We start from the raw sequence: 23209 nt of genomic DNA, 5'->3' as shown, positions 1-23209 counted from the left end.
TGTCTTCCAGTAACTTTTCTTTCCAGATAATTTCAATGCATCCTTTTAAACCTTTACTTACAAATTAAGTAGTTTTCTTTGCTTTCTCTTATTTAAGTTCCATGTTTTCAACTTCCCCCCATTGTCATCCTGCTGTTCTTTCTGTCTTTTTTTTTTTATTCATTTCTATATTTAGGTTCTTCAATAAGGACTAAGGCAATTGGATTTTTGTGGGATAGCTCATTTAAATCCATCAGTAACTATGGGAATTAAAGTAATTCGAGGAATAGGGCTGCAGATAAAGAGTTAAAAGAAAGCTGGGGGGATTTTCTGTTTGACCTTTGTTTCTCATTTTGTGTCTCTGCTATTGGGCCCTCCTTTGCATTAAATACTTTTGCTGCCTGCTCTGATGCCTCCCAGCAGTGGTAAAACACACTTGGCTTGAACCTTCTTGGTTTTACCCCTATATTGGCAAGCCAAGGGAAGCACTAAATGGCCTGAAGTCGTCTGTTTTGTAACTTAGGAAAACCATGAGATAGCATTGACTTGATTTAGCTGTGGAAGATTAGTCTCCCAGTCATAAAAGCCAGACACCTCTTTTTCTTGAACCTCCCGATGTTTTGTTCAGGAGAACAAAAACCCTATAACCAAACAAATGTTAACCCCTTTGTCTCCTATAAAAATAAGTGATTTTTTTTCAAGTCAGATAGCAAACTGTCAGTTTTTGAGGGGATCGTTCCAGTTGTGGATTAATTGTGCCACAAATGCAGGCACACCTGAGCTGACTTCATGCAGAGTCAGTTTGGATCTGTCAGGGTTTATTAGCTCAGGCTCAGTATCGTTTTAATAAGCTATTTGGCCTCTAGGGCCAGCTTATATTCTTTTGCATGGTGCAAAGCCTGAGCTAATAAACCCCAGACCTGTACTGGCTCTTTCCAGGGCCAGCCTCCATTTGTCTGCATCAGGCTTCCAGCACTAGAGTGCTGAGAGCCAGCTCTGATCAGGAGGCTTATTAGCTCAGGTGTGACCCCAGACTGCAGCAAGCACCGCGTGTTTCTGGTCTGCTGCACCTGTGTCAGTAAGCCTGCCTGTAACCCACGCAAATAGGGGGCGGACTGAAGAGGCATGGTCTTGCAGCCCAGGCATTGTTCACCTTCCCCATTCCCTTCCTCTCGCCGGAGGTGTTTGCTGGATCTGTTTCCTCACGCACGGAGCTAGGGTTGCGGCTGCTGTCCCCTGGGGACTCCTGTCCCAGGTGGGTGGCTGCCTGGCTGCTTGTAGCGGCAGCCGTGTTGTGTTCCCTGGTCCTGGTACGTGAGATATTTCTGTGCGGGTCACAGGGCAGCATGGAGGAGAAATGTGGACTTTTCAAGTCCCTTTTCTAACTTGTAGTTCAAAGCTGAGCTGCTTGTTGTGTTGACAGTCCTCATGTTGAAGTCTTGTGGTCTGTCCTTAGAAGGTGAGCTTCTGTGTTCCTGTTAGCAACCTGGTGAGAGTGCCTACCTTACCCAATTCTAGGCGTGTAGATTTTCTCCGCTCTGTGCTTAAAATTTCAGTTTTACGTTGTAAAGTTTTGTCCTGAGAACTTTCAAACTTGGTGTGACTTTGCTTGTCTGCGTAATTTTAACTACAGACATGAAATCATAAAGCTCAGTCTTCAGAGTATTCAGAATTGCTTTACCCTGGGAAAATGACTTCAAGCCTTCCAAGAAGACCTTTTTGAAATGTTCAGAATATCGACCTTTGGGTAAAGATAAAGGTAGCAAAAATTCAACCATGGCAATCAACACTTTGGAAGGTTTTAGGCACGTGAAAGGGTTTATGACTGATTGTCTTACAGCCGTAGTTATCAGAGGTTATGATCTGTGTAAGAGCAATAATAAGATACCACCAAGGCTGGAGACGCTGTGTTTTGTTAATACTTGTTACATTACTAGAGCATTATACAGACATTAATCAGCTCTCCAACATGGCTGTAAGGCAAGTAAAACCTAGAGTGTGGGTTTTAAATTATTTATTTCATTTATGGAAATTGAACCATAGGTTAAATGCGGCCTTGGACAAGTTATAACAACTGACTGGAAGACCTAAGCTGGAAATTAGGAGTTCCTGTCTCTCAACTGCATGCTTATCCTATTCAAACCTCTTGTCTCCTATTTACTTGCTACTAGATTTGTATTGGTTAATATTACTTCCTACGAAATATGCTCTTCTGTTTGTCTCTTTCTTCATGATTACAAAGAATTGTATTTCATGTTGGGAAGTCAAAGAAATTGTCTATTGTATGCAGGACCTGATATCTCCAAAGAAGTTTTAACAGGACTGCCCCTTGTTGTAGTAGTAGACACCTTCTGAGGTCTGTAATGTTTTGTCTGGAGTATTAATGTGAAATGTTTGTGAGCATTCGCAATGTAAACTGGATAGTTTAAAAAATAGCACTGCCTGGAGGAGTTCTAACTTCTGCTAAAATAATGGTGTAAATTAACGAATGTTAGTGGGAAGGAACGAGCTGGTTGTTAAAGGAATGCTGAAATGTGTGAGCTCCTGTGCAGAGGAGTAAGGAAGGCTCATATGGGTGAGAAAGTGGGCTTGGCAGGGTTATGTTCGGTGTGAAGCTCATATAGGGGGAGGAATGACTAACTGCAGAGATGCAGAATCCACATGCATCAGCCTTGTCAATTAAGAAAGGTAAAAGGCTCCCATCTTTGTTAGCTGAGGGGGATGTGTGTGGGCATGCATGTGTTCTATGGATGGGCACGTGGTGAGGATTCGGGAGCTGGAGCCGGGCTAGGTTCTCTGAATGGGGCCAGGGGGTTCTTTCCCTTCCTTGTTGTGTGCCCAGACACTGTGGAAAGGACATCAGAAAATAAGACAATCTGCTGTCTCTTTAATATTAAAAGATTATTTTGTTTATTCTCTGTTCTTCTGAAAGGCTTCCTGACAATGTTAAATAAATGTGCTAGATAAGCAAAGCTTGATTTATTTTTTGGAATAAGAAAATATACAACAATAGAGTCTCCCTTATGCAGGAGACCAGAAAGCTGTGCTAACACTCGCTCTGAGGAAGGTCCCCTTTGTTCACTTCCCAAATCTGCATGGCCTCTGCTGTGTATTGCTGTTCAGCTGTCCTGTCCCTAAACCTTCAGAGCTATGCTTCGGGCTGTCATGGAGTTCACAAGCAACAGCTCCATCTCTCCTTCAGGGCGAGGGCACGTCAGCTTATCCGCTGCTTCCAGAGGCCAGTTGTGTGGGGCCTGGCTGCAGTATGCACGAGGCAGCTTCTAGCTAGTGCTCCTGACTTTTCTTGGGGGAGCTGAGGGAAAGGTTGCATGCTTAGGTCTTGTTCTGACCTAGGGCTTTGATCCACACCTGGGAACTTAGAAGCACATGTGGGTCCCACCCAGTTTAGATGTAAAACTGCGTGCCACTCAATATTTTCATATTGGTGGCTGAGAATCTCCTCTGTCTTCAGTTCAGCTCTGAGAAGTGGTGGTATCCAGGAGAGCTGTACTTCTGATGACAGCAGTGAGTACTTCAAATGCTTGCAGCTGTGTTTCTTCGAGGTTTTCTGGTCATAAATGGTTCCCAAGGCTTGTTCTTAATCAGTGTTGTGGCTTAGAGTTTTACCAAGTTCTGTTTATTTACGTTGTGTATACAAAGCCCAACTACAACGTACTCTTCCCAAATGTTTCTTCACATTTGGAGATCATCATCTCAGTAAAAACAGTATCAATCTCCTTCAAGTTATGTCTAAAGTTATGTCAAAATTGAATGTTTGAATTTTAAAGAGACATAATGGCTGTGACCTCATGTGACTCACCTATGCATTAGTAACTTACATTCTTTGATGTTGCTTTAAAAGACCCTGAAATTGAAAAACTGAAAGACATTACTCGAGCAGCTTATTTTTTTTGCCTGTGCTGTGGCTGCCGCTATAATATGTAAATAAAACTTTTAGATCTCGTATATGAGGAATAGCCTGGCTTGCGTAGCGAGTCAGCCCGCCGTGGCAGTTCCATGTCACTTTATTGTCACTTACTGTCCTTGGGAAGGAGGAAAGAAAGGGAGGTTCCGGATCCCTACCATCGCTGGCTTTGTCTATGTGAGCGAGCAGCGTGGACTAATGGGAGCAGATCTGCAGGCTGGAACCCTTGCTTTTGATGACCCGAGGCCCATGGTATACCTGTTTCTGGGTTTAGTATTTATTTTGGAGTAGGTGTAGACTGTTCTCATGGAGTAAGCGCCGCTAGGAGGCTGAATTTCATTAGGTGCATTCTTGGAGCATTCACTCTTTTGATGTAGCTGTTTAGATTTCTTTTTCCAAGTATATTTTGTCAGGATCTAAAATATACATAGTGCCTGTGCCTTAAGAAGGCCCCACAATGTGAGTAAAACCTCAGCAAGTGTGACTGATTGGACTTGCTTCACAAGAGGATCCCGGTGCAAGCTAAAGCCTGGCGCAGGCATGGGGCTCCCAGCCACATGCAGGAGTGGGAGGAGAAACCCACCTACTGTTTTCTTCGTGACCCAGGTGTTATTTTACTGGGAGCAAAGGAGGTTATGATGATATTATGGCTTCTATCTTTTTTATACAAGTACTATGTGTGTGTAGATTAAAAGGAAACCAAACCCACAACAAAAAATGCACAGAAAAAAGAACCTTCAAAGACATTTCTGTAGGGTTTGTGCTGCTGTACTGGAGCAGACAACAGATTTGTTGACACGAACTGCTACAGCCAGCTATCAAAGAAGCAGAACATACGGTACAGCTGTGGTAAATCTGCAGTGGACAAAAAGTCTTGAACGCTTTCTCTGTTAAGATATTATCAGAGGGAGCCCAGAAAACTGGTTATGTTTCCTTTTTCCCCTCTTTCCCCCTTCAGATTTGTCAGCTGTGTTTACTTTCAGTGTGTCTGTAGTTTGGAAGTGATGCAGAAAGCTGTGCGGGCTCTGGGTGAGCGCTGTGGTGGACGCAGCGATGCTGCGGTGCTCTCCTGGCTCTGCTCGAAGCAGGGAGACAGCATCAGTGCTGGCAGCCAAGTGACCCTTATAGTACTCACCTCACCCTCGTGTGGTACAGCCTGGAGCTGTTCCTGCATTCAACACCCATGTCTCTTTTGTCCCATTTCCCAGACAGCGGCACTCGTACTGTAGGGCTGCTCTTCCTGGCAGCAGCGTGCATTCTCCTCAGTGTCCCCCCTCTCCCATGCAGGTGGGAGCACAGCGAAGCCTGTGGGATCAGCAAGCCTCCTGGCCTTCAGAAAAGAGTGGATGCAGCAAGCTGTAGGGTTCTGCACTCCATCAGGTCTTGGGAAGAGGTTGGGTGCAGCACCCCTAGTCCCTTTGCAAGCTCCACTATGAAGTGCTGCATTTTAGAGACTGATCCTGCCTCAAAGCAGGCGCAGATCCCCTAGGAGTTAGGAGGTTGGTGGAGAAGGATGCAGCTGGCCCTCAGCTGACTCCTTGTTCAGACATTGCCCTGCCCAGTGGCTGGTTCATGTTGGCAGGTGAGGCTGTCCAGTAACTGATGTGGACTGATACTGGCATAGGTTTGTTTTTTTTCTGCCTTAGTTTTTTTGTTCTGCTTTTAAAAGCATCTGTATTTCCCTTGTGTAGCTTAACTGACTCCCAGAAAACAGATCCTCTCCATTGACTACAGGAAGAGCCAGTACCTCTCCATGTTTGTCACTGCACACAAGAGAACAAGGATTTCGAGTTAGCAAGTAGAGATGTTTATTTAAATACAGAGCTAATAGTAGTTCTGCTCAGCTGTGCTCTCTTTGTGAAAAGCAGGCAGTAATCTCTGTATCAGTCCAAGGTTTTGGAGAGCTGCTCCCTGATAGAGGGGCATTGATTTGTCCTTTATTAAGACTTGTTTTTTCCATAATCCAAGTCAATTATTTTATTATTTCTAGGTGGCAGTTTAGACCTGGATTTCTGAAGAAGCTCAACTTCACAGTGAACTTGTATTGAGAATTGGTTGGGTTTACAAAAACTTTATTGTTCTTAACATCGTAATTACTCCGTTATGATTAGTAGTCTTTTCTGGTATTTCTTTTCTGTAACACTTGAGTTGTCTGAATCCTGCATCCAGTTAAAATTTTTCAATTGTTTCTTTATTGAGTTTCTGTTGGTTCATTCAAATTCCAGTGTATTTCTTACAAAGTATTTTGTAACAAATTGAATAAATAGTGTAATGAGAGAGAGGTTAAAACAATTAAAAGGATTGCAGACTGGAGCATTAACCACTCCAGCAGGCAAGAACAGCATCTAACACGTGAATCTTCTGTTTTCCTTAGCTTAGTCCACTCTGTAGTGAATTATCTCTTGCTGTTGTTGATGCAGAAATTAAAGAAGGATGTATATCGCATGTGAGAAATTAAATTTTGTTTCTACTGTCAGAATATGTATAATTCCAATCTCAAAATATTAAATATTTAAAATGATCTCCTAGATTTTGCAGTCTAACTTAATTTATACAATATAAACCCCCAGTAAACACAATGAAAATGCCAAGTACCAACTAGCAGAATGTGTTCTTATGATTGATAAAATGTGCCCTTTTTCAAAAGCCTAGCTCCAGCAGTATTTGAGTATAGTTGCCATAAATTTCTGATGTATTGTAGCATTTAAGGGTAGTTGTATGAAGATATATAGAAAGTAATAGTATGTTGTGGTCATTGTGCTAGGGGAGAAACTTGATTTTTTAAAAGCACTATTTATGCCAGAGGCATTTTTTTTTGTTTCCCTCCTTTCATGGAGTTCATGTTTATGTAGTCATCCATGTCAATATAGGAATGCTTCAGATGTTTGAAGTGGACCAGTGAAGAATTCCTATGTGATGCATGCTTTTATTTGAAGTATATTTAGGGAAAGAATTTCTCTAAGACCATGTAGTTATGATAAGAACAGAGTTCCTGTGTAGGAAGACACAGATGGTCATAATGTTTCCTCCATTAGTCATGTAGAGGTCGTGCAGGCTTTTTGAAGCTAAAATAATCAGCAGAAATGGCATTAAGTAACTTCAGCTTTTCACAGGGTGCTCTCACAACACTGTCTCACCCTTGGTCACAAGTGCCTCTCTCCTCTGTCTTCCATGACTGTATAGACATGTTAGATGTATTCCAGCTAAAATTCAGCTGTTGAAAAAAGTTTGAAGAGATACTCAGATGCAGAAGTAGATCCCTGGAAAAGCACTAGGTGGTGAGCACCAAATGTTTCTTCAGTTAGCTTTTGGGTTTCTAGTCTCCAGTGTCGCATCCTCAATCCTGATTTTTGCAACACTTACAAAGACTTAAGACTCAATGAGGTATCCAGAATTAAAAGCCTAGAAGTATGTGGTGAGCTAATCATTAGGGCGACTGGGGGAACAGGAAACCATTACAAACTTTGCCCTTCTCCAGGATGTCGGCACCATATTCAGATTTCTCTGAGGGAGCCAGGAAAATGCCTCTTCCCATTCAGAACCCCCAGCTCGTAGCCTCTCAGGAGAGAAGGGGCCCTTCCCTGCCTTTCTTTTGGTATCGGTAGGGGGGTCATCGCTCTGTCTTTCAACACAGCAGGAGTTGGAGGTGCCTTTGTACCACGAATTTTTATTTAGGATGCTCACTCAACCAAGACGTACTTAGGTTTGGTTTTCTTGTGTGCTTGAGGAATAGTAATCTTGAATTAATGAAATAAGAGACAGTATTTGCTATGCATTTAACAGCCTATTCCTATGTTGAATGTAACCATAAAGGATTAGCAATATGTCATGGGCAGCATGGACCATGATACATAAAGAACCAGTGTTTGCAGCAATTTAAGCTGTTGGAAGTTGGTGCTTTCTGCTTAAATTGATGCTTAACTATGTGTGGTTAAGAAGGGGAGAAAAGCAACAACCGTACATTAAAATTTATGTTCAAACAGAAAGGAAGGATCTACTGGATGGGCTCACTAGATGTGCAACACTGTTCATTGTAGTGTAAACATTGTATGAAATTATTAGATACTCAGGAATGATCACGACAAATGTTTTAAGTACAAACCAACAGTACTTGCTTGATAAAGGAGATCCTTAAAGGTGGAGCTGAGGCAAAAAGATCTGCAAGAAGCTTTTGGGATCATTTAAATTGTTTATTGCGAGTTTCTCATTAGAAAGTACTTTTCTCTAAATTTAGTTCTCCAAATGACTAATTCTTCCAAAATTCTTCTTCTTTAATTCTTCCAAGTGAAGAAGATAACAAAATTAATGTGAAATCCAAGTGATGAGCATCTATATGGGAAGGCTTAATGATCTCAGTCTGAGAATTGTCAGGAATTCCATATAGAAGTTTCTTCATGGCAAATGGACTTATACCTTTGTTTTGATTATCTAGAAAGGTATTAAAAAGATTCGGATAAAATATTAGAACATGTTGAAGTTTTCATACTTACTGATTTAGTATACAAAATTTTGCTTAATTTATTAAGTTTTAGTACATTCCATGACAACGTATTTTCAAGCTGTTATAAACCTTACATTTTAGGTCTTGGTCCTGCAAATATTTGTATATTTTTTAACCAAAATGATGTGAATGCATGCCCTGAAAAGTGCATATGCGTAAATCAGTACAAAATACTACATGCAGATGTGTTGGAAAGGTCTTCTAAACTTGAAGCCTCAGGGTAGTGTTGTTGTTTTATGCTTGTTTTTCTCAGAGAATGTCACAAATACAGCCATACCAGGCCTGATAGGTGCCTCTATAGCCCAGTATGCTGTCTGTGATGGCAGCAAGCAGTAGGTCATTAGGGAGAAATGCACAAAGGGATGAGCGTTTTGGGATAATTTCACAGAAAAGTGCTTCCAGCATCTGGTGATTCAGGAACTTCAAAGTGATCCTAGTACCTGGGGTTAATCGCCCCCCTCTCTGCCACGTGTGCCACGTTGAACCTGTCGCTAGCTGTGTCTGCATGGTGCTCTTAAGACAGAAGAGTTGATGTTCACTTTTTTTTTTCTGTTACTTAAGAGTTTGCAGCATTTTGCCATACTTTGTTTTCTGTACTGAAGAGCTCTGGGGAACCTTGGCATGGCTCACACAAAAAAGCTGTTTCCCACCTTTGATCATCCCAGTTGCCCTTCCAACAACCTTTCCTGGATTCTCCTGCCAGGAAATCCTTTTCAAGATGAAAGCACCAGAATGGTATGCAGCTGCCCAGGTAGGGGGAGCTATGGGTGCACGTGTACAAAGGGGCCTTACAGTGCTGTTCTGTGTTGTTACTCCTGACTCCTTATCCAGCAATTCTTAATACTTGTGTTTTTTTTCATTGTGTCTGAGCAATGAGCTGATGTTTTTATGGAGCTACTGACAACAGTTCATTTGAGAGTGGTAGTGGTCCGCTTGAAGATCAGCAATTTAGCGTGAAGTTAGGATTGCTTTTCCCCAGTGTGTTCACATTTATCTACACTGAATGTTATCTGCAATTTTACTGCCTAATTGCTTGAGGTGTAAAGTCTTTCTGCAGTTTTTCCACGGTTCATCTGCATCCTTACTGACTCAAACAGCTTGCTACCTGATAAACTCAATACAGCTCACAACTTAGACTTGGTTTGTATTTGCATAGCACTCTTTGTGTTGAGGAAGAGCTGGAACGCTTTGGCCCCATCAGGGATGGTCAAGATGGGCAATTCCTAAATGGCCTCTGGGACTTAACATCTCTAACTCAAGTTTTGCTGTTGTAGAAACTCTGAGAACAAATGAAATGCAACGGTGTATCAAAGACAATAACGAAATGCAATGATGGATAAAAGCTTTGTTCAGAGAACAATCAGCTTATAATAAAACTATCCACAGGGGAGCAGGATGAGTATAGTGCAACTCTGAGAGCTGAGCAATATGAAACGGGCTGGTTAAACAACAGCAGCCTGTTAGTCACTGTTGGTTGCTGTGTGCATGACTCAGTCACGTTATGAAGGGATTTAGAACAGGGTGTCTCTGCAGGTATGATTTCCCCTAAAAAAAAAAAGTCCTTGATACATATCTAAAAGGTGTTGTCACATGCACAAGAGTATATGTGATGTTGGACGTGTGCTACTCTTCTGAAATTGCTCTGGATCATTTTCTGTTTATCGGAAAAGATCCCTACGCAAGTCTCTTCTAGAAGTGCCATTGGGGTAACTTAAAGTAATCGTTGTACTGTTGCACCATTACCTTTGCTGATGTTTTTGCCAGGAACTGTTGGTTAGTGCTGTTTCCAGATGAAAAAGAAGGCAAAACTCCATAACTACACTCTGTGGAGAGTCGCTTGCTGATCCATGGGCGTGCACCCGTGGTGCAGCAGTTGCTGCGATGTAACCACACAATGAGAAGTCTGTTGTCCATGACCATACCATGGCAGGCAGGTGGGGCTTGCCGCACTGGGAGAAGAAAAAGCAAGAATGTTAACAAGTAGGCATTTACTAATTCTGCTGCGTATGGGTTAAACTTCCTTTATTTTTAGTAGGTACAAATTGCATGGCCTTAAAACTCCTGAGGAAAAAACAGAACAAAACAAAAAAAGACCAACAACCCAAAGAAGCCCTGTGTTCCTTCAAGTTACGCCTATGGGAGGTGAGGTGAGGTTAGTTATGTCGCCTGCGCCCAGCCTTCTGAAGTGGCCAACTTCCTTGGCACAAGAAGTTTTGGCTGCTGAAACTAACAGGTTCAAAAAGCAGATCAGTGAATTCCTGGCAGAAAATTCTATTGAGGGCTATTAAACACAAAAACAGTGCTCTTGCTCAGAAATTGCTGAGCCTCTCATCGAAGGCTTTAATGGTAGAAGCTTTTACTGCTTCTCATCCAGTTCTTATACACGTCCTTTAGTAGCCACCTTAACCATGGGGGAGAGAGATGAAGTGCATCTTTGATCTGACTCAGTAAGGCCAGTCTCATTGCTTGCATCTTGCTAAGCTTCAGTTTTGAATTTGTAGTTGTGACCACAGCACTAAGCCTATTACTTTTTAACAGGGGCGTATCAGCCCATTTTTCAGTTTTCAGCTTAATTCTTCCATACTCCAGCTTTTGGAAGCTTAGCTTTATGGAAAATAATGGTGTTTGGAGTTGGATGTGCCATTATTGTTGTCTTCAAACAAAATAATTAGGTCATGCATTTGGCACATTACAGCTGTCTTGAACGTTTTTAAAAATAAACTGCTGTATTGTATCAATTAAATGTTCATTTTAATTCTTTCCTAAAAATGTGATCCTCTTCTTGATTTTGTGATCTTCCATTATACAACGTTCATGAAGAACTTTGATCAAAGGATCGATTGTTGTGAAGAACTAATGGATCACTTTTCCAACCTGCTGTCACTGATCACATCATTTGAGACAGACTGAGTCTAACATATTTGCTGGACCTGCTGATGCTTGTTTTGTTATAATGCCAGATGTTAGAGTAATGCAGTTTGTCCTGGATAGCTTTGTATGCTTTATATATCTAAATAAGAGAAACTCTGCTTATGTTCTGTCAGTGAAGTAAAACTCTTTGAGTCTGATTAAAAAAATAAATTAAAAAATTAAAAAGTCATTCCAAAACAGGTTCTACTTTCATCTGCATAGTTTTAAACTCATTAGGTTCACTTTGTAAGTGATTAAGAAGTTTTGTTAGGCTTCTGCAGCATAACTTTGGTTCCTAACCACAGTTTAAAAAAAAAAAGGCCCTGCGTTTTTCTCAGAATTGTCTTTTATGCAGTTATAAATTTTTATTTCACATGTTTTGAGAATTAGGAGATAGCAGACTGGATATTTCGTTCCAATTCATCTGCAATTGACACTGTCCATTGCAGATGGACTCGCAAGCTTAATCATATGTTTAATTTCAAGAAACTTGTTGAGAAGCCTGTAGGCTTTACGGATGCATGTCCTTAAATCTCAGGAAATATGCTTTCAATATGAACTGTTTTCATGTTGTGAAAATGGGACTTTTAAAACTAATTTTTTGCAGAAACATTTCTTTCTTTCTGAAGCACTGCAGACTGTGCCCAAACTCTTTCCCTGTGATCTCTACACTGTTCCTACAGATGACCAGGGTGATGGGGTCACAGTTCTGGTATCAGAGTCCCTCCAGAGCCTCTTATCGTAGTGCTGTCCTCAATGAGGAATAATTCTTTATGAACACGTCTTAGATTTGTATTACGTGGTTATTTCTGTTTGAAGATATGTATCTGTGTTGTCACTATCTGGTAGCATATTTCTCTCCAGACTGAGAAAGAGAAAGTCGCATCAAAAACCTGGCAGATGAAATGACCTAAAATGTGGTGCAGATTGTTGTTTTCACTGTATAGCTGTCAGACTTAGCAGCCTGTTTTCAATGTTTTGCACTGCAGTAGAGAAAGAAGTTGCTGATGCAGCTATTTTCATATTACATGGAGTAGGAGATGCCACGTTCTTTGCTTCCTTTTTATCTAGGCACCAGGAATAGCAGAGACCTGCTAGCCAGCAGCAATGAGATCTTGTGTGCTCTTTTCCAGTGATGAACATTTATTTTCCTTTTTTTCCTTTTGTCTTTTTTTTCAGAGCAATCCTGAAAGGGGACCTCATGCATAGTTGTGGAGGAGGTGTGTTGGAGTGGCCTGGTTGGCCTTCAGTCATACATAACTAGAAATACAGGTGTTCCCTTCAAAGAGCCACATTAAAAAGGGCTTTGAAGAGGTCCTGCTGAATGTGTGCTTTCTTTTTCCGCGTGTGAAAAGAAATCTTTCAAAGGGTCTTGTGATCTTAAATCTTTAGTTATCCTGAAGTATTTCCTTTTAACAAGTACCAGTAGATTGGGATAAGGGAAATCCAAGGGGTGTCTGGGTGTCCAAGGCTGTGTTCAACAGTCGTGTGGTTCCAAGCCCTGGAAAGGTAGCACTCTGGCTTCCCCAGCTTCCGTGGCTTTCTGGTGCATCACAATGCTTAGGGTAGCTAGTTTCCTCTTTTTTTTTTGGCGTTTTTGTTTTCCCCAGGTTTTTCAGTAGTTACTATTCAATTGCGGCTCATGAAAAATTCCCTTTTGCTCCACTTCTTTGGTCAATGAAACTTCATTAGAATTTAAGGTCTCAGAATCTGTTTTCCAAAGATATAATCCATTTCAGTCATGTGTGAATTTTTACTGTTCATAGCAAAATCTAGGTCTTAAAGGCAAGATGCAAGGAAATGTTTGTTTATATATTATAACATATGCTTGTTGTAAATCCGTTCTCACATTTACAGTGAAAATTTTTAGCCTTCTGGCAGTCAAAGGCAATATGCACTCCCCAAATAATCAGAAATACAAAAAAGCAAACGACCACTTCTTGTTCCCAGGGAGACGTGCAACATGTAATTCAGCTAGTTCAGTCAAGTAGCATTCAAGAGGAGATAAACTGCTAAACAGCACATGGAAGGGGGGTTTACGTGTGAGGAGCACACCGTGTAAATGAAGTTGTGTGTACGTAACTCTAGTGCCCTGTGCACAGATGGTATACATGATACATCTGTACCAGCTGGTATTATCAGCTGACAAGTTGCACCAAGTTAACACAGTTCCACCCTTGCAAGTTTTTTCTAATGTGTGCTTGTATGTGTACTTTGTATATAAATGCATGTATAAAAACTTGATTAAAGTGCCAAGTGATCCAGTTTGAATTTATTTGTAACAGGGCTGTGTACTTTTTTCTAAATTACTTTGAAATTGGATATACCTGAGTATGGTATAGTATCATATGTTATGGCTTATGATATGGTGTTACTTATTTTAGTAAAACCTTTAGCTTTTGATCTGGCATATTGTTTTGTCTATGTAAAAAGATCTGTAACAACATTAGAGGTATGCTCAGTTTGAAGAGGCAAAGTGTGTTGCTCAGCAGCATATCTTCTCGTAAAAGCTTCATTGTATGCCATCTCTAAGACAAATGAAAAAATAATTTTGATATTTTAATTCAAATTGTATTTTGATATTAAATTTAATCCTCTGGATAAGAAGATACTGGTTTTGCTATCTTTGTTATTTTAACATTCTCTAAATATAATAGCATTGTAAAATTAAACATCCAAAATAAATCCTGAAATGAGGCACATACCTTCGTAGTATTACGTACACATATGATCAGCAGCTGCTTTTACGTTTTTTCATTTTGTCTGTAAGGTTTGCTTCTTCTCAATATTTCTTGCTTATCCAGAATGGAACTGATCCTGTTTTAACTAGATCTAGGAGATGGCTGTTGAGAGTAGGCTAATTATTCAGACTCCCTCTGTAGCCAGTGGATAGAGCGACACAAACAGAGCGTAACTAATCCTGTGTGAAGCTGGGTATCTGAAAGTGAATTGTCTTTTGAAGAAACTTGTCCCTCTGCACTGGTGGTACAAAAGAGCATACAGCAGCTAGTGCAAGATAATCACAAACACCTGTCTGTCGCAGCTCCTAGGTATAGCTATGTCTTTGTAGGATCAGCTTGTGTGTCTGCTTTTTCTTTTTCCTTTTCTTTTTTTTGTTATTATGGTGTTAATTTCAGAGGGAATTGCATTGTGGCTTTAGAGGGGGAAGGGTTGAATCGTTTCATGCCTCTGCATCATTTTGGTCATCTCTGATGTGACTGTAATGATTCATTCTAGGTGCATATAAGGGATCTGTGATTTTAAATAGTAGAATGAATCCAATCGTGGATCTGCAGTAAAATTATATAATCTGCCTATTTTTTATTTTTCATCAGTATGCATTTTGGTTGTTATGGTATAGGGAGGCAGCATGCAGGGAAAGAGTACAGAAGACTAACAGATTTTAAACAGTGCTGTATTTCTTGATGTTAACTTGCACATTTCCTATTTTTTAGCTCACCAACATTTTACTTTATTAAACTGTTCAAATGTTGTGCATGTATTATGTAGGAGAGCAGTAAAAGCCGTTCCAACTTACAAACTCTTTTGTGGAGCTTAGCAATGTTAATATTACTACAATTAACACTAGCAATTAACACTTTTTTTAATTGTGGGGTGGGTTTGCATTTCCCATGATCCTTTGTTTCACAGGTACTTTTTAAAATGTCTTTTCGTAGCTAACTGTGCACCACCGTGCCAAAATGGAGGGATGTGCCTGCGACCTCAGCTTTGTGTGTGCAAGCCAGGAACAAAAGGCAATTCCTGTGAGGACACGGTCATGCAAGACACGTCTTCCACTGAAGGCCGGAGCCCTGTTGCTCCCCCATGGCCCATACCCCAGCAGGCTGCCCAGCAGACCTTCTCTCGAAAGGTGCAGGTCCCACCAAAGGTTGGCCCTATGACTCAGATGGCTTTCACCATTAAGCAGAAGCCTCCTGTTGGATTACCTCAGCAAATGCAACCACAGTAAGTGCTTCGTGTTTATTTTCGCTTTTCAAGAAGCCCAATATATTGGATTTATAAAATATTGTTCCTTGCAAATGTTTTCATATAGTCACACTTGGAACCTTTCACTGATTTTTAAAGAACATTTTATTTTAACTCTAAGACTTAAGTGGCTCCTTGTGAGCCAGACCTTCTCACCTGTATAGATTATCCCTTAATATCATTCAGCCTTATTTTTTTTAGAATAACAGTGCTATATTAATTTCACAGGAGTTATTCTTAATTTATGCTGCTGACTTCCTGAGTTTAAGCAACAACAAATTTCCAACACTGCATCCAACACTGCATAAATGGGGAGAGTAAGCTTTTGTGCATGTGTTCTGGGTTCTCCCTTCTGCTATCAATACACTTGTCCAACCCCCCTCCACCCCCCTTTTTTTCCTAGTTATGTTTTTAGTTTTATTACAATGGATACTTCTGTTTGCTTGCATTTGAGGTTTAGGTCTGTAGCTGCCTATCATAGGAAGCAAAGAAACACACCTATTGTTGGAGAGTTTTTCCTCTGCCTCCAGGCTTCAGTATTACTTTCATTAGATGAAATACTTCAAATCAATCTGAGATTTCTCTAACTATAATGTTGCTTATTTTAATATGTCTGACCTTAACTTGTTCCAGGGTTGCACATAATGTGAGGGGAGAGAGGTGCACAGAAGCCTGGTGATCAAATTGAGTGGACAGTTTTAAGGTGTCTGCAGCAGCTGCTGTACTTCCAGATTCAGGTGAAGTCAGGCAAAATGTGTTGCCCTCTGAAGATGTCACTTTTGGATAGCTGTAAGCAGGATATAGTCCATCTTGCTTCCAGCCTCAAGAGCAAGATTATTGCGACTGGGAGATAAACTGTTATTTCACTTGCCCAGAATTATAAAAAGTGAAGCCAGAAGGGCAATGTGGGATTATACAAGACTGCACCTAAGTAGTTATATGCTTCTGGTAACAAAGCACATCTTGCCACACTTCTCCAAGCTGCTTCTGAGAACAGAAGTCACTGGGCACTGCCAGTGATATCTGGTGCTTACCTCTGTTGGGTTCCTTCCTCCTAAACCCTTCTGATTCCTTCTAGTGGTGTCCTAGTTTGTCTAACTGTGAGGTTATAAGTAAAAACTTAAGGTTCATGCATCTCGTGTGTAATAGGAAGAGGAACTTAAATATTTAGAGTTCCGTTAGAGTTCTTAACCCCAAGCCAATAGGTTCTTTGAGAAATGTAGAAGATGGAGAGTGGGCTTTAAGAGCAAATACACTTAAAGTCTTGAAGGACAGAGAAATTGCCACCCGGTTTTAGTATTTTGAAGTACTCTGAGCCCACAGTGAGCAGGGTTATTAGAGTGATTAATATGAAAGGAAAATTACCAGTAAAATAATCAGATTTCTCTGCTCCCTCCCATACAGGCCAGCAGGACTACTAATCCTCAGCACCTGGCTTCTGTGCTTAGCCCCACAAAGTGCGATAGAGCAAATCATTACAATGAGGCCAGGCAATTCCTATCTCTTCAGTTCTGATTCCTGTGGAGTATACTGTATGTCTTTCTGCCTCTTTCTTCCTTCCCCCACACAAAAGCATCCCCAAGGAGCTCTTCCTCCTATTGCAAGAAACACTAGTTTTCCAAATTGGGTAGTAAAACTTTTTTTTAAAAAGAAAAAGGCCGTTCTTGCTTGGGGAAAAAAAATCTGTCCCCTTTCACCCACTCAAACTGTCATTAGAAGGAAGGGGCTTGTGGATGGTTCCAGGGAAGACTTGTTTGTTTTCCATTATTCCTGGAAAAGCTGAGTTCACGGGTAAAGGGTTCCCTTCATATGAAAAAAGACAATAAACTGGTATTTTTCCATGCTACTGTGGGTCGCCAGGCTTTGATGCTCAAAGTGTTTCTAAAGGGTACTTGCAAGGGTGCCATGCTTTACCGAAGTCTGTTTCTGATTGCATGGGACAATGTCCCATATGTAGAGGAACTGACTTCAGACTGAAAAAAGTCACGTTGTCTACTATCCAATGAGCCTCTGCATGCTTTCGCAAACACTGCAAACCCAGGTGGGCTTTGTTAATGTGACCCTTCTTAGCCTAAGGATTTTCTCCTAGATTTAAGGAGGCTTTTTAAGGTAAATGGGATTGTTAGTCTTTGAAATCACATGAAGATAAATCACTTTCAGACAGTTCAATAATAGAGTGGGAGAAAGGGTAACTGAGTCTTTGTAGTCACGAGAAATCCAGCTTATAGCCTTAGCAAGAGCCAGACACAGGAACCAGGAGATGGAGAGAAAATGAGCTGTTTGACAAACCTAAGTGGTTGAATAAAACAAGAAGAAGGTGCATGTTTAGATGTAACTATTGAAATTAGTGCTAGCAGTAGTTCTCATGGACTACCAGGGTAATTTACAGGACTAAAGGGTCCTTGTGAGGTCAGGGCTCTACCATTCGTGCAGAGCAAACAGGCTAGTTCATGTTTCAGTTCCTCCTTTGGATGTCTCATAATCTCTTCTGTTGTGTAAGGCTGCTCAAATCTTGTAGGAATGACTTTTTCCTGTTCCCATTCCTAGAAACCTAGGAAAAGCTATGGCAGGAATGGAATTATCCACTGTTGGTGCAGTTGATACGCTAATATGGGCGCTGCTGCTATGCTAAGTTGTCAAGGACTGGTGAGAGCCAGTGCAGGACCCAACCTGGAACACCAAAATAAGCTCCTGTGAGAAGGTCCTTGTCTCTACAGTGCTTCTCTTTTGCCATCCTCTAACTTTTGTTTTGTTTATGAATGCAGCTTTTCTAACTTCAGTCACTGAGATGTGTTCTTATGTGTTTTCGTGGGATCATGGTAGCAATGATATTTAGGGAAGGAGGAAGTTTACGTATTTCTTCCCAGAGATCTCTTTTTGAAGAACAGGGTGCTAAACAGAAGAAAACCTGGAGAGAGATTAATTTCCTGGAATATCTTGGATTTAGAACACACAGACACTGTCATAGCCCGGAGCTGGGGATGGATGTTGTCAGGTACAAGGTCTCATCTTGGAAGAATGTTAGCAAAAGATGTAGATGGCTGTAATTGAAAACAAGTGATGTCTTGGAAACAAAAATCTGCTTCTTATTGGAACCTGTTGGTAATTCTGATCTCAGTAACAGATGTGTTTTCTGGTCCTGACTTGCTGTGATAGCTCTCCAGGAACTCCAAGTGTTCCCTTCACATCTCATTCTCTCACATGTTGGCAACAGCATAGCACCAACGGCTTGATTTTCTGCATTTACCAGCTGTGGGAGTAGAAAATAATGCCTTTTTTTTTCTTTTGAAGTAAGCTTTCCATTACGGTTTTGAAAATGGTCACCAGAAAGTATAGCATCAACCAGCCAAAGCTCAGTAATATGCTTAAATGCCACAGCAGTGCTCCTTCAGGCAATAGCAGCAGCTTTCAGGAGGCAATTGTTGATGAAATGTGAAAGTTTGCTTTTGTACTGGGCAAAGCGAAGGTCATCAAAGGAGGAGAGGTGGATTCACAGCCTTTAGGTGACAGAATTGGGATTACCAGTGTGTCTAATGCACCTGTCGGTGCTTCCTAGGAGCTCCCCTCCAAAACTGTTAACTTGTTAACTTTAGTGAATCTGATCAACCTGTGTATTACTTTTTTCCTTCTGTTCAAGAACATAATATTTTCTTCCAATAGTTCCTTAATCCTTACTAATTGAATAGGGATAAATGTGAGATTAGTGTGAATTTAGATTAAAAAAAAAAACACAAACAAACCTGAGAGGAGAATTGGCCATGCTGTTGTGACCCTACTGAAATCAATGCAGCAATGAACAAATGCAGCTCAAATGCAGCTCATGCAGCGTGCTGGACTCGCCTCATTATGTCAGTATCTTTCTTAATTTGGGAAGCCCGAAGCTGGATATAGTACTTGAGATGCAGTCTCAAAAAGGCCAAATAGAGGGGAATAACAAGTCCCTTGACCTGCTAGCTATGCTGTTGCTATCACACTATGATTGGTGGTCTTTGCTTCAGGGGTGTGCTGATGACTTGTTGAGCTTGTTGAACAGAACCTCAGATCCTTTTCTTTGGGGATGCTTTCCAGTCATTTCAACACCAAACCTGTGCTTTTACACATGGTTGATGCATTTCAGATACAGGACTTTGTGTTTGCTTTTGAGATTGCAAGCCCATTTTTCCAACCTGTCAAAATCCTTCAGCCCTCTGGTATAACAGCCAACTCCTCCACACTGGAATTGTCTGCATACTTGCTGAGACTATTCATTTCCCCTAGACAAGGGGAAGAAAAAACGTTGAACAATATCAGTCCCAGTATTGATCTTTTCAGGAAAATGCCTAGTTACTTAACCTCCTGCAAGTTGGACTTCATATGACTGATTACCATCCATACAGCCAGGCAGTCCAGGCAGTTTTTCACCTGCTTTATAATCCAATTATCCGTGTTTCACCAATTTTTCTCCAAGAAAAATAGTTAGAAAGTAAGAAAGATTCTACAATCTAACAGAAGGCTATTAAAGCCCTTGCTAATGTCTGGCTTAAAAGCATCCATCACACTTCTTCCGTGCACTGAACTAGCCATCTCATCATAGAAGTCAAACAAAACCTAAGTAAACAAACCAAAATAACCCAACTTTAAGCTAAGCTAAAACTAGAAAATCTGTGATGGCTTCTTAACTTCTGGAAGTTGTACTTCGGTTGTTTTTATTCTCTGTTGGTGACCCTGATTCCCTTCAAAGCCAAGAAATTGTATGATACCCTATCTTCTTTCTTCAGGAGAAGAGACCATCTCTTCTCTCAGGGAACACAGAGGATCTGGAAGGAACTGGACTATAATTCCAATGATGACATCTTGGAAAATCAATTTTTTTCCTTCTAGGGAAGATATTCCATATGAATATTCTTAAAGCTGCTTTTTTTCCTTGGTGCAACTTGGGTTTTAATCTGTGCACTTAGGCACATTCATGTGTGTGCACTTAGGACTGATACACCTAAGTGCATACTTGAGGATATTGAGTATACAGAAGGGCCTGAACAAATCCTTGGTTAAGAGTGAGCAACAACTATGCTGTTTGAGGTGCAATTGCAGACTTTTACCTTTGCCTTCAGAGCCAGGCTACTAGGTTCTGCTCCTACAGCCCAGTCCTGTAGGTTTTATTCCAAGAAAAGAGTATCTAAATGCTGAGATAGGATCAGCACCATGTGCTTTGCAACATCGGGGAACTTCTGCTTCTCAGGCGTCAAAATTTAACTCCAGGGGTCAGAGGTGAGGTTTGTCCATCAGTTCTTGAGCCCACTATTTGTGTCACAGAGAGGTGGAAAACTGGTGGTCTGTCTTCAGTGGTAAGCTGATAGCTGCATCCCTTTAGTGTAGGCTTCTAAAAAGTAATGTACTCCTGCACTTGTTATAGGTTCATTAATGCTAGGTGGCTCCAGGGAGAATCAGGAAAGTTAGTTTTCCATCGTGAGCTATTTGGAATGGATTCTGAGGTGTCTTTGAATAATGCTTGTTACAAGAGGCCTGCCGTAGGGAACTGCAGCGTACTGAGGTATTCATAGGTCATTAGGTTTTTTTCCTAATCAACTTGAAAAACATATATGCAGGCTGTTTGTCTGTATTGCCCTGTAAGACGCATTGCTTTCGAGAGAGAGTTGTTGTACCCTTCCTTCCCATGATCCCAGCAAATTGAATGCACTCCACAAGGTGGCCTTCACTTTTAAATTAGCTTGTCACTGAGTTACTGTCTTCGAGTGCTACTGGAACATGTTCACATTAATGTTCACAACAGCAAAATACAGACATAACGATGTAGGCATGCTCTGTGTGTGTAGAAGTCATTGCCTCTGCTGTTGTAACACAGCTTTTCCGGAAAGATCATTATTTCGAAAACTATAGTGATGCTTTCAGATTGGTTGAAAATGGGAATATAAACACAAATGTTTGGATTGGTGGCTTTAACATTTTTTTCCTAGCTGAAAAACCATGCACCTGGCCATTCAGTGTCTGCATGAGGATGCGTAATAAGTGGATTTAATGAGGAGTTAAATGCTATTTGTAGCTGTGTTGCAAACTGGTGTGTGATCTTTCAGTGTGGCTTTTCCACTTCATAATTTTTGAAATTGTGCTGCTATTATTCTTTTCCATTTATTAAGGAAGTATTTTAAAAGATGTTGGCAAACAATATGTGGTTTAGTGCTTAATAGTCCCTAAAATTGTTGGAGTTTTAATATATGCAGAGCTTCACTTTTTTCCCAGCAGCTTGCTGGGACTGAGGCGCTGCGTGGCTTTTCATGGGTAGCATTACAGCACGTTTTCAGTTCCAATAAGGAGGGTTTACTTTGTTAAATTTCAGGTTGGGATAACGCTTTTGTCTTTCCAAGACAAAAGTCTTCCCAAGCATTCAAAACTCTTCCTTTAAAAAAGGATGGCTCCATTAGCAATGGTTTGTGATACCAAAACAACTATTCAATAATTCTATACTTGCAGGATGCTTTTTAACCTGCTCAGGTAGAAGGAGTGAGACGTTTGTTCCTAAAAGCAAACTACTACGCAATGACAGTGATATATAGGACACGGATGAACTAAAACCTTTATTTCAACTAGCTGTTTCACTAGGAGCATGTAAGAATAATAAGCTAATGGGACTCATTTTCATGTCATTTTCATTCCCTTCTCTACACAGCTGTAGGACTAGATCTCAGGAGGCTGATTTGGAAAACCAATGCCTATTGTTAAAATACATCTGTACCTTTAACATCCGAAGAAAGAAAACCAAATTGAGAATAGGGTTTCTTGCTGGTCTCATATATATGATTTAACAGTATTCTGTGTTCAGAAAAATGTGGTTTTTTTCTTTAGCGTTAAAATAATCAATGAACCAGGAATGTTTTCCTCTGTTTTAGGGATATTAGAGGAAAGGCTTAGTATGTTTGTAGATGTGTCTGCCTTTGTTCTTTGTATCAGCAATTTTGCTTAATATTTAATCTTCAGCCCTTCAAAAATAAGATAAGCTGCAGGTATCATCTGGGGTTTTTTTTTGGTCTTGGATGTTAGTACAACTTCTGTTGTTGTCTAAACACTTAATCTATATTGAGGGTTCATTCTTAATAACCTTATTAAATAGATAACAAAGACACAAGGAACCCCTTTTCAGGGGGTTTACTTAATCTTAGCATTTTGCTTGTGTAGCAGATAACTAGATGGTTCAAGAATCTTTATTCAGAGAATGATGTGGGCTTGCCTTAGACAAAGACAGACATATTTTCAGGATTGGGCCTGTCTGATTAATGACAAATGCCTCATTGATTTCTCATCTATGAATAGCTTGCTTGGCTCATGACTTAGGATCCCCAAGAGACATATACTTCATCTCTAGTAAACTCACTCTCTTCTTCAGTGCTAGGTCTGAATATTTTTCTTCACTGAGCCATACTTTTTCCTACTGAAAAGCAGTTTCTATTTTACCTAAGCTCCAAGAAGGTTTGGTATGACATACATCCTTGTACTTCGATAAATTCCTCTCAGGAATCCAAAGCTGTTGGATTCAGTTCAGTGTGTAATCAGTTGTTAATGTAACCACTCTCATGGGGGTTTATTAATCATGTAGTCTTATGTTGGATTTTGAAGGTTACTGCTCATCAGTATACAATGAGTGATTTTTTGTGTGTGTGACCGTGTATTTAGGACACGAATGCAGACTTTGAAGAAGCCTAGGCAATTGGAGAAAGTGTAATTTTCTGTGTTACTGTTCAAACATTGGATTTTACAAGCCAGTATTCTGCTAGAGGGAGGTCTGCAGTAAATCCTTGTTGATTGCCCACTCTAGCAAACTTTCCCTGAATTGTCTCATAGGGTTTTAACGAGAAAGGTGTTGGAGTACCAGAGGGTGGACTGGTGGTTAATTTGAAATGTCTTGTCCACATCAC

The 23209-nt window shown here is 40.6% G+C and overlaps 1 protein-coding gene across 6 annotated transcripts in view; it reads left to right on the top strand.

The window, feature by feature from the left end:
* Positions 1–23209, top strand: part of LTBP1 (latent transforming growth factor beta binding protein 1) — a 201735-nt gene that overhangs the window by 2242 nt on the left and 176284 nt on the right. For all 6 annotated transcript variants that reach the window (XM_066993883.1, XM_066993884.1, XM_066993888.1 and 3 more), the window contains exon 3: positions 14993–15281. In XM_066993883.1, coding sequence (XP_066849984.1) covers positions 14993–15281 — 289 coding nt within the window. The remainder of the gene's footprint in view (positions 1–14992; positions 15282–23209) is intronic.

Source organism: Anser cygnoides, chromosome 3 (genome assembly GCF_040182565.1).
Source record: "Anser cygnoides isolate HZ-2024a breed goose chromosome 3, Taihu_goose_T2T_genome, whole genome shotgun sequence".
NCBI lineage: Eukaryota > Metazoa > Chordata > Aves > Anseriformes > Anatidae > Anser > Anser cygnoides.
Note: the sequence above shows the minus strand (reverse complement) of the source record. Positions and strands in the feature narration are given on the sequence as shown.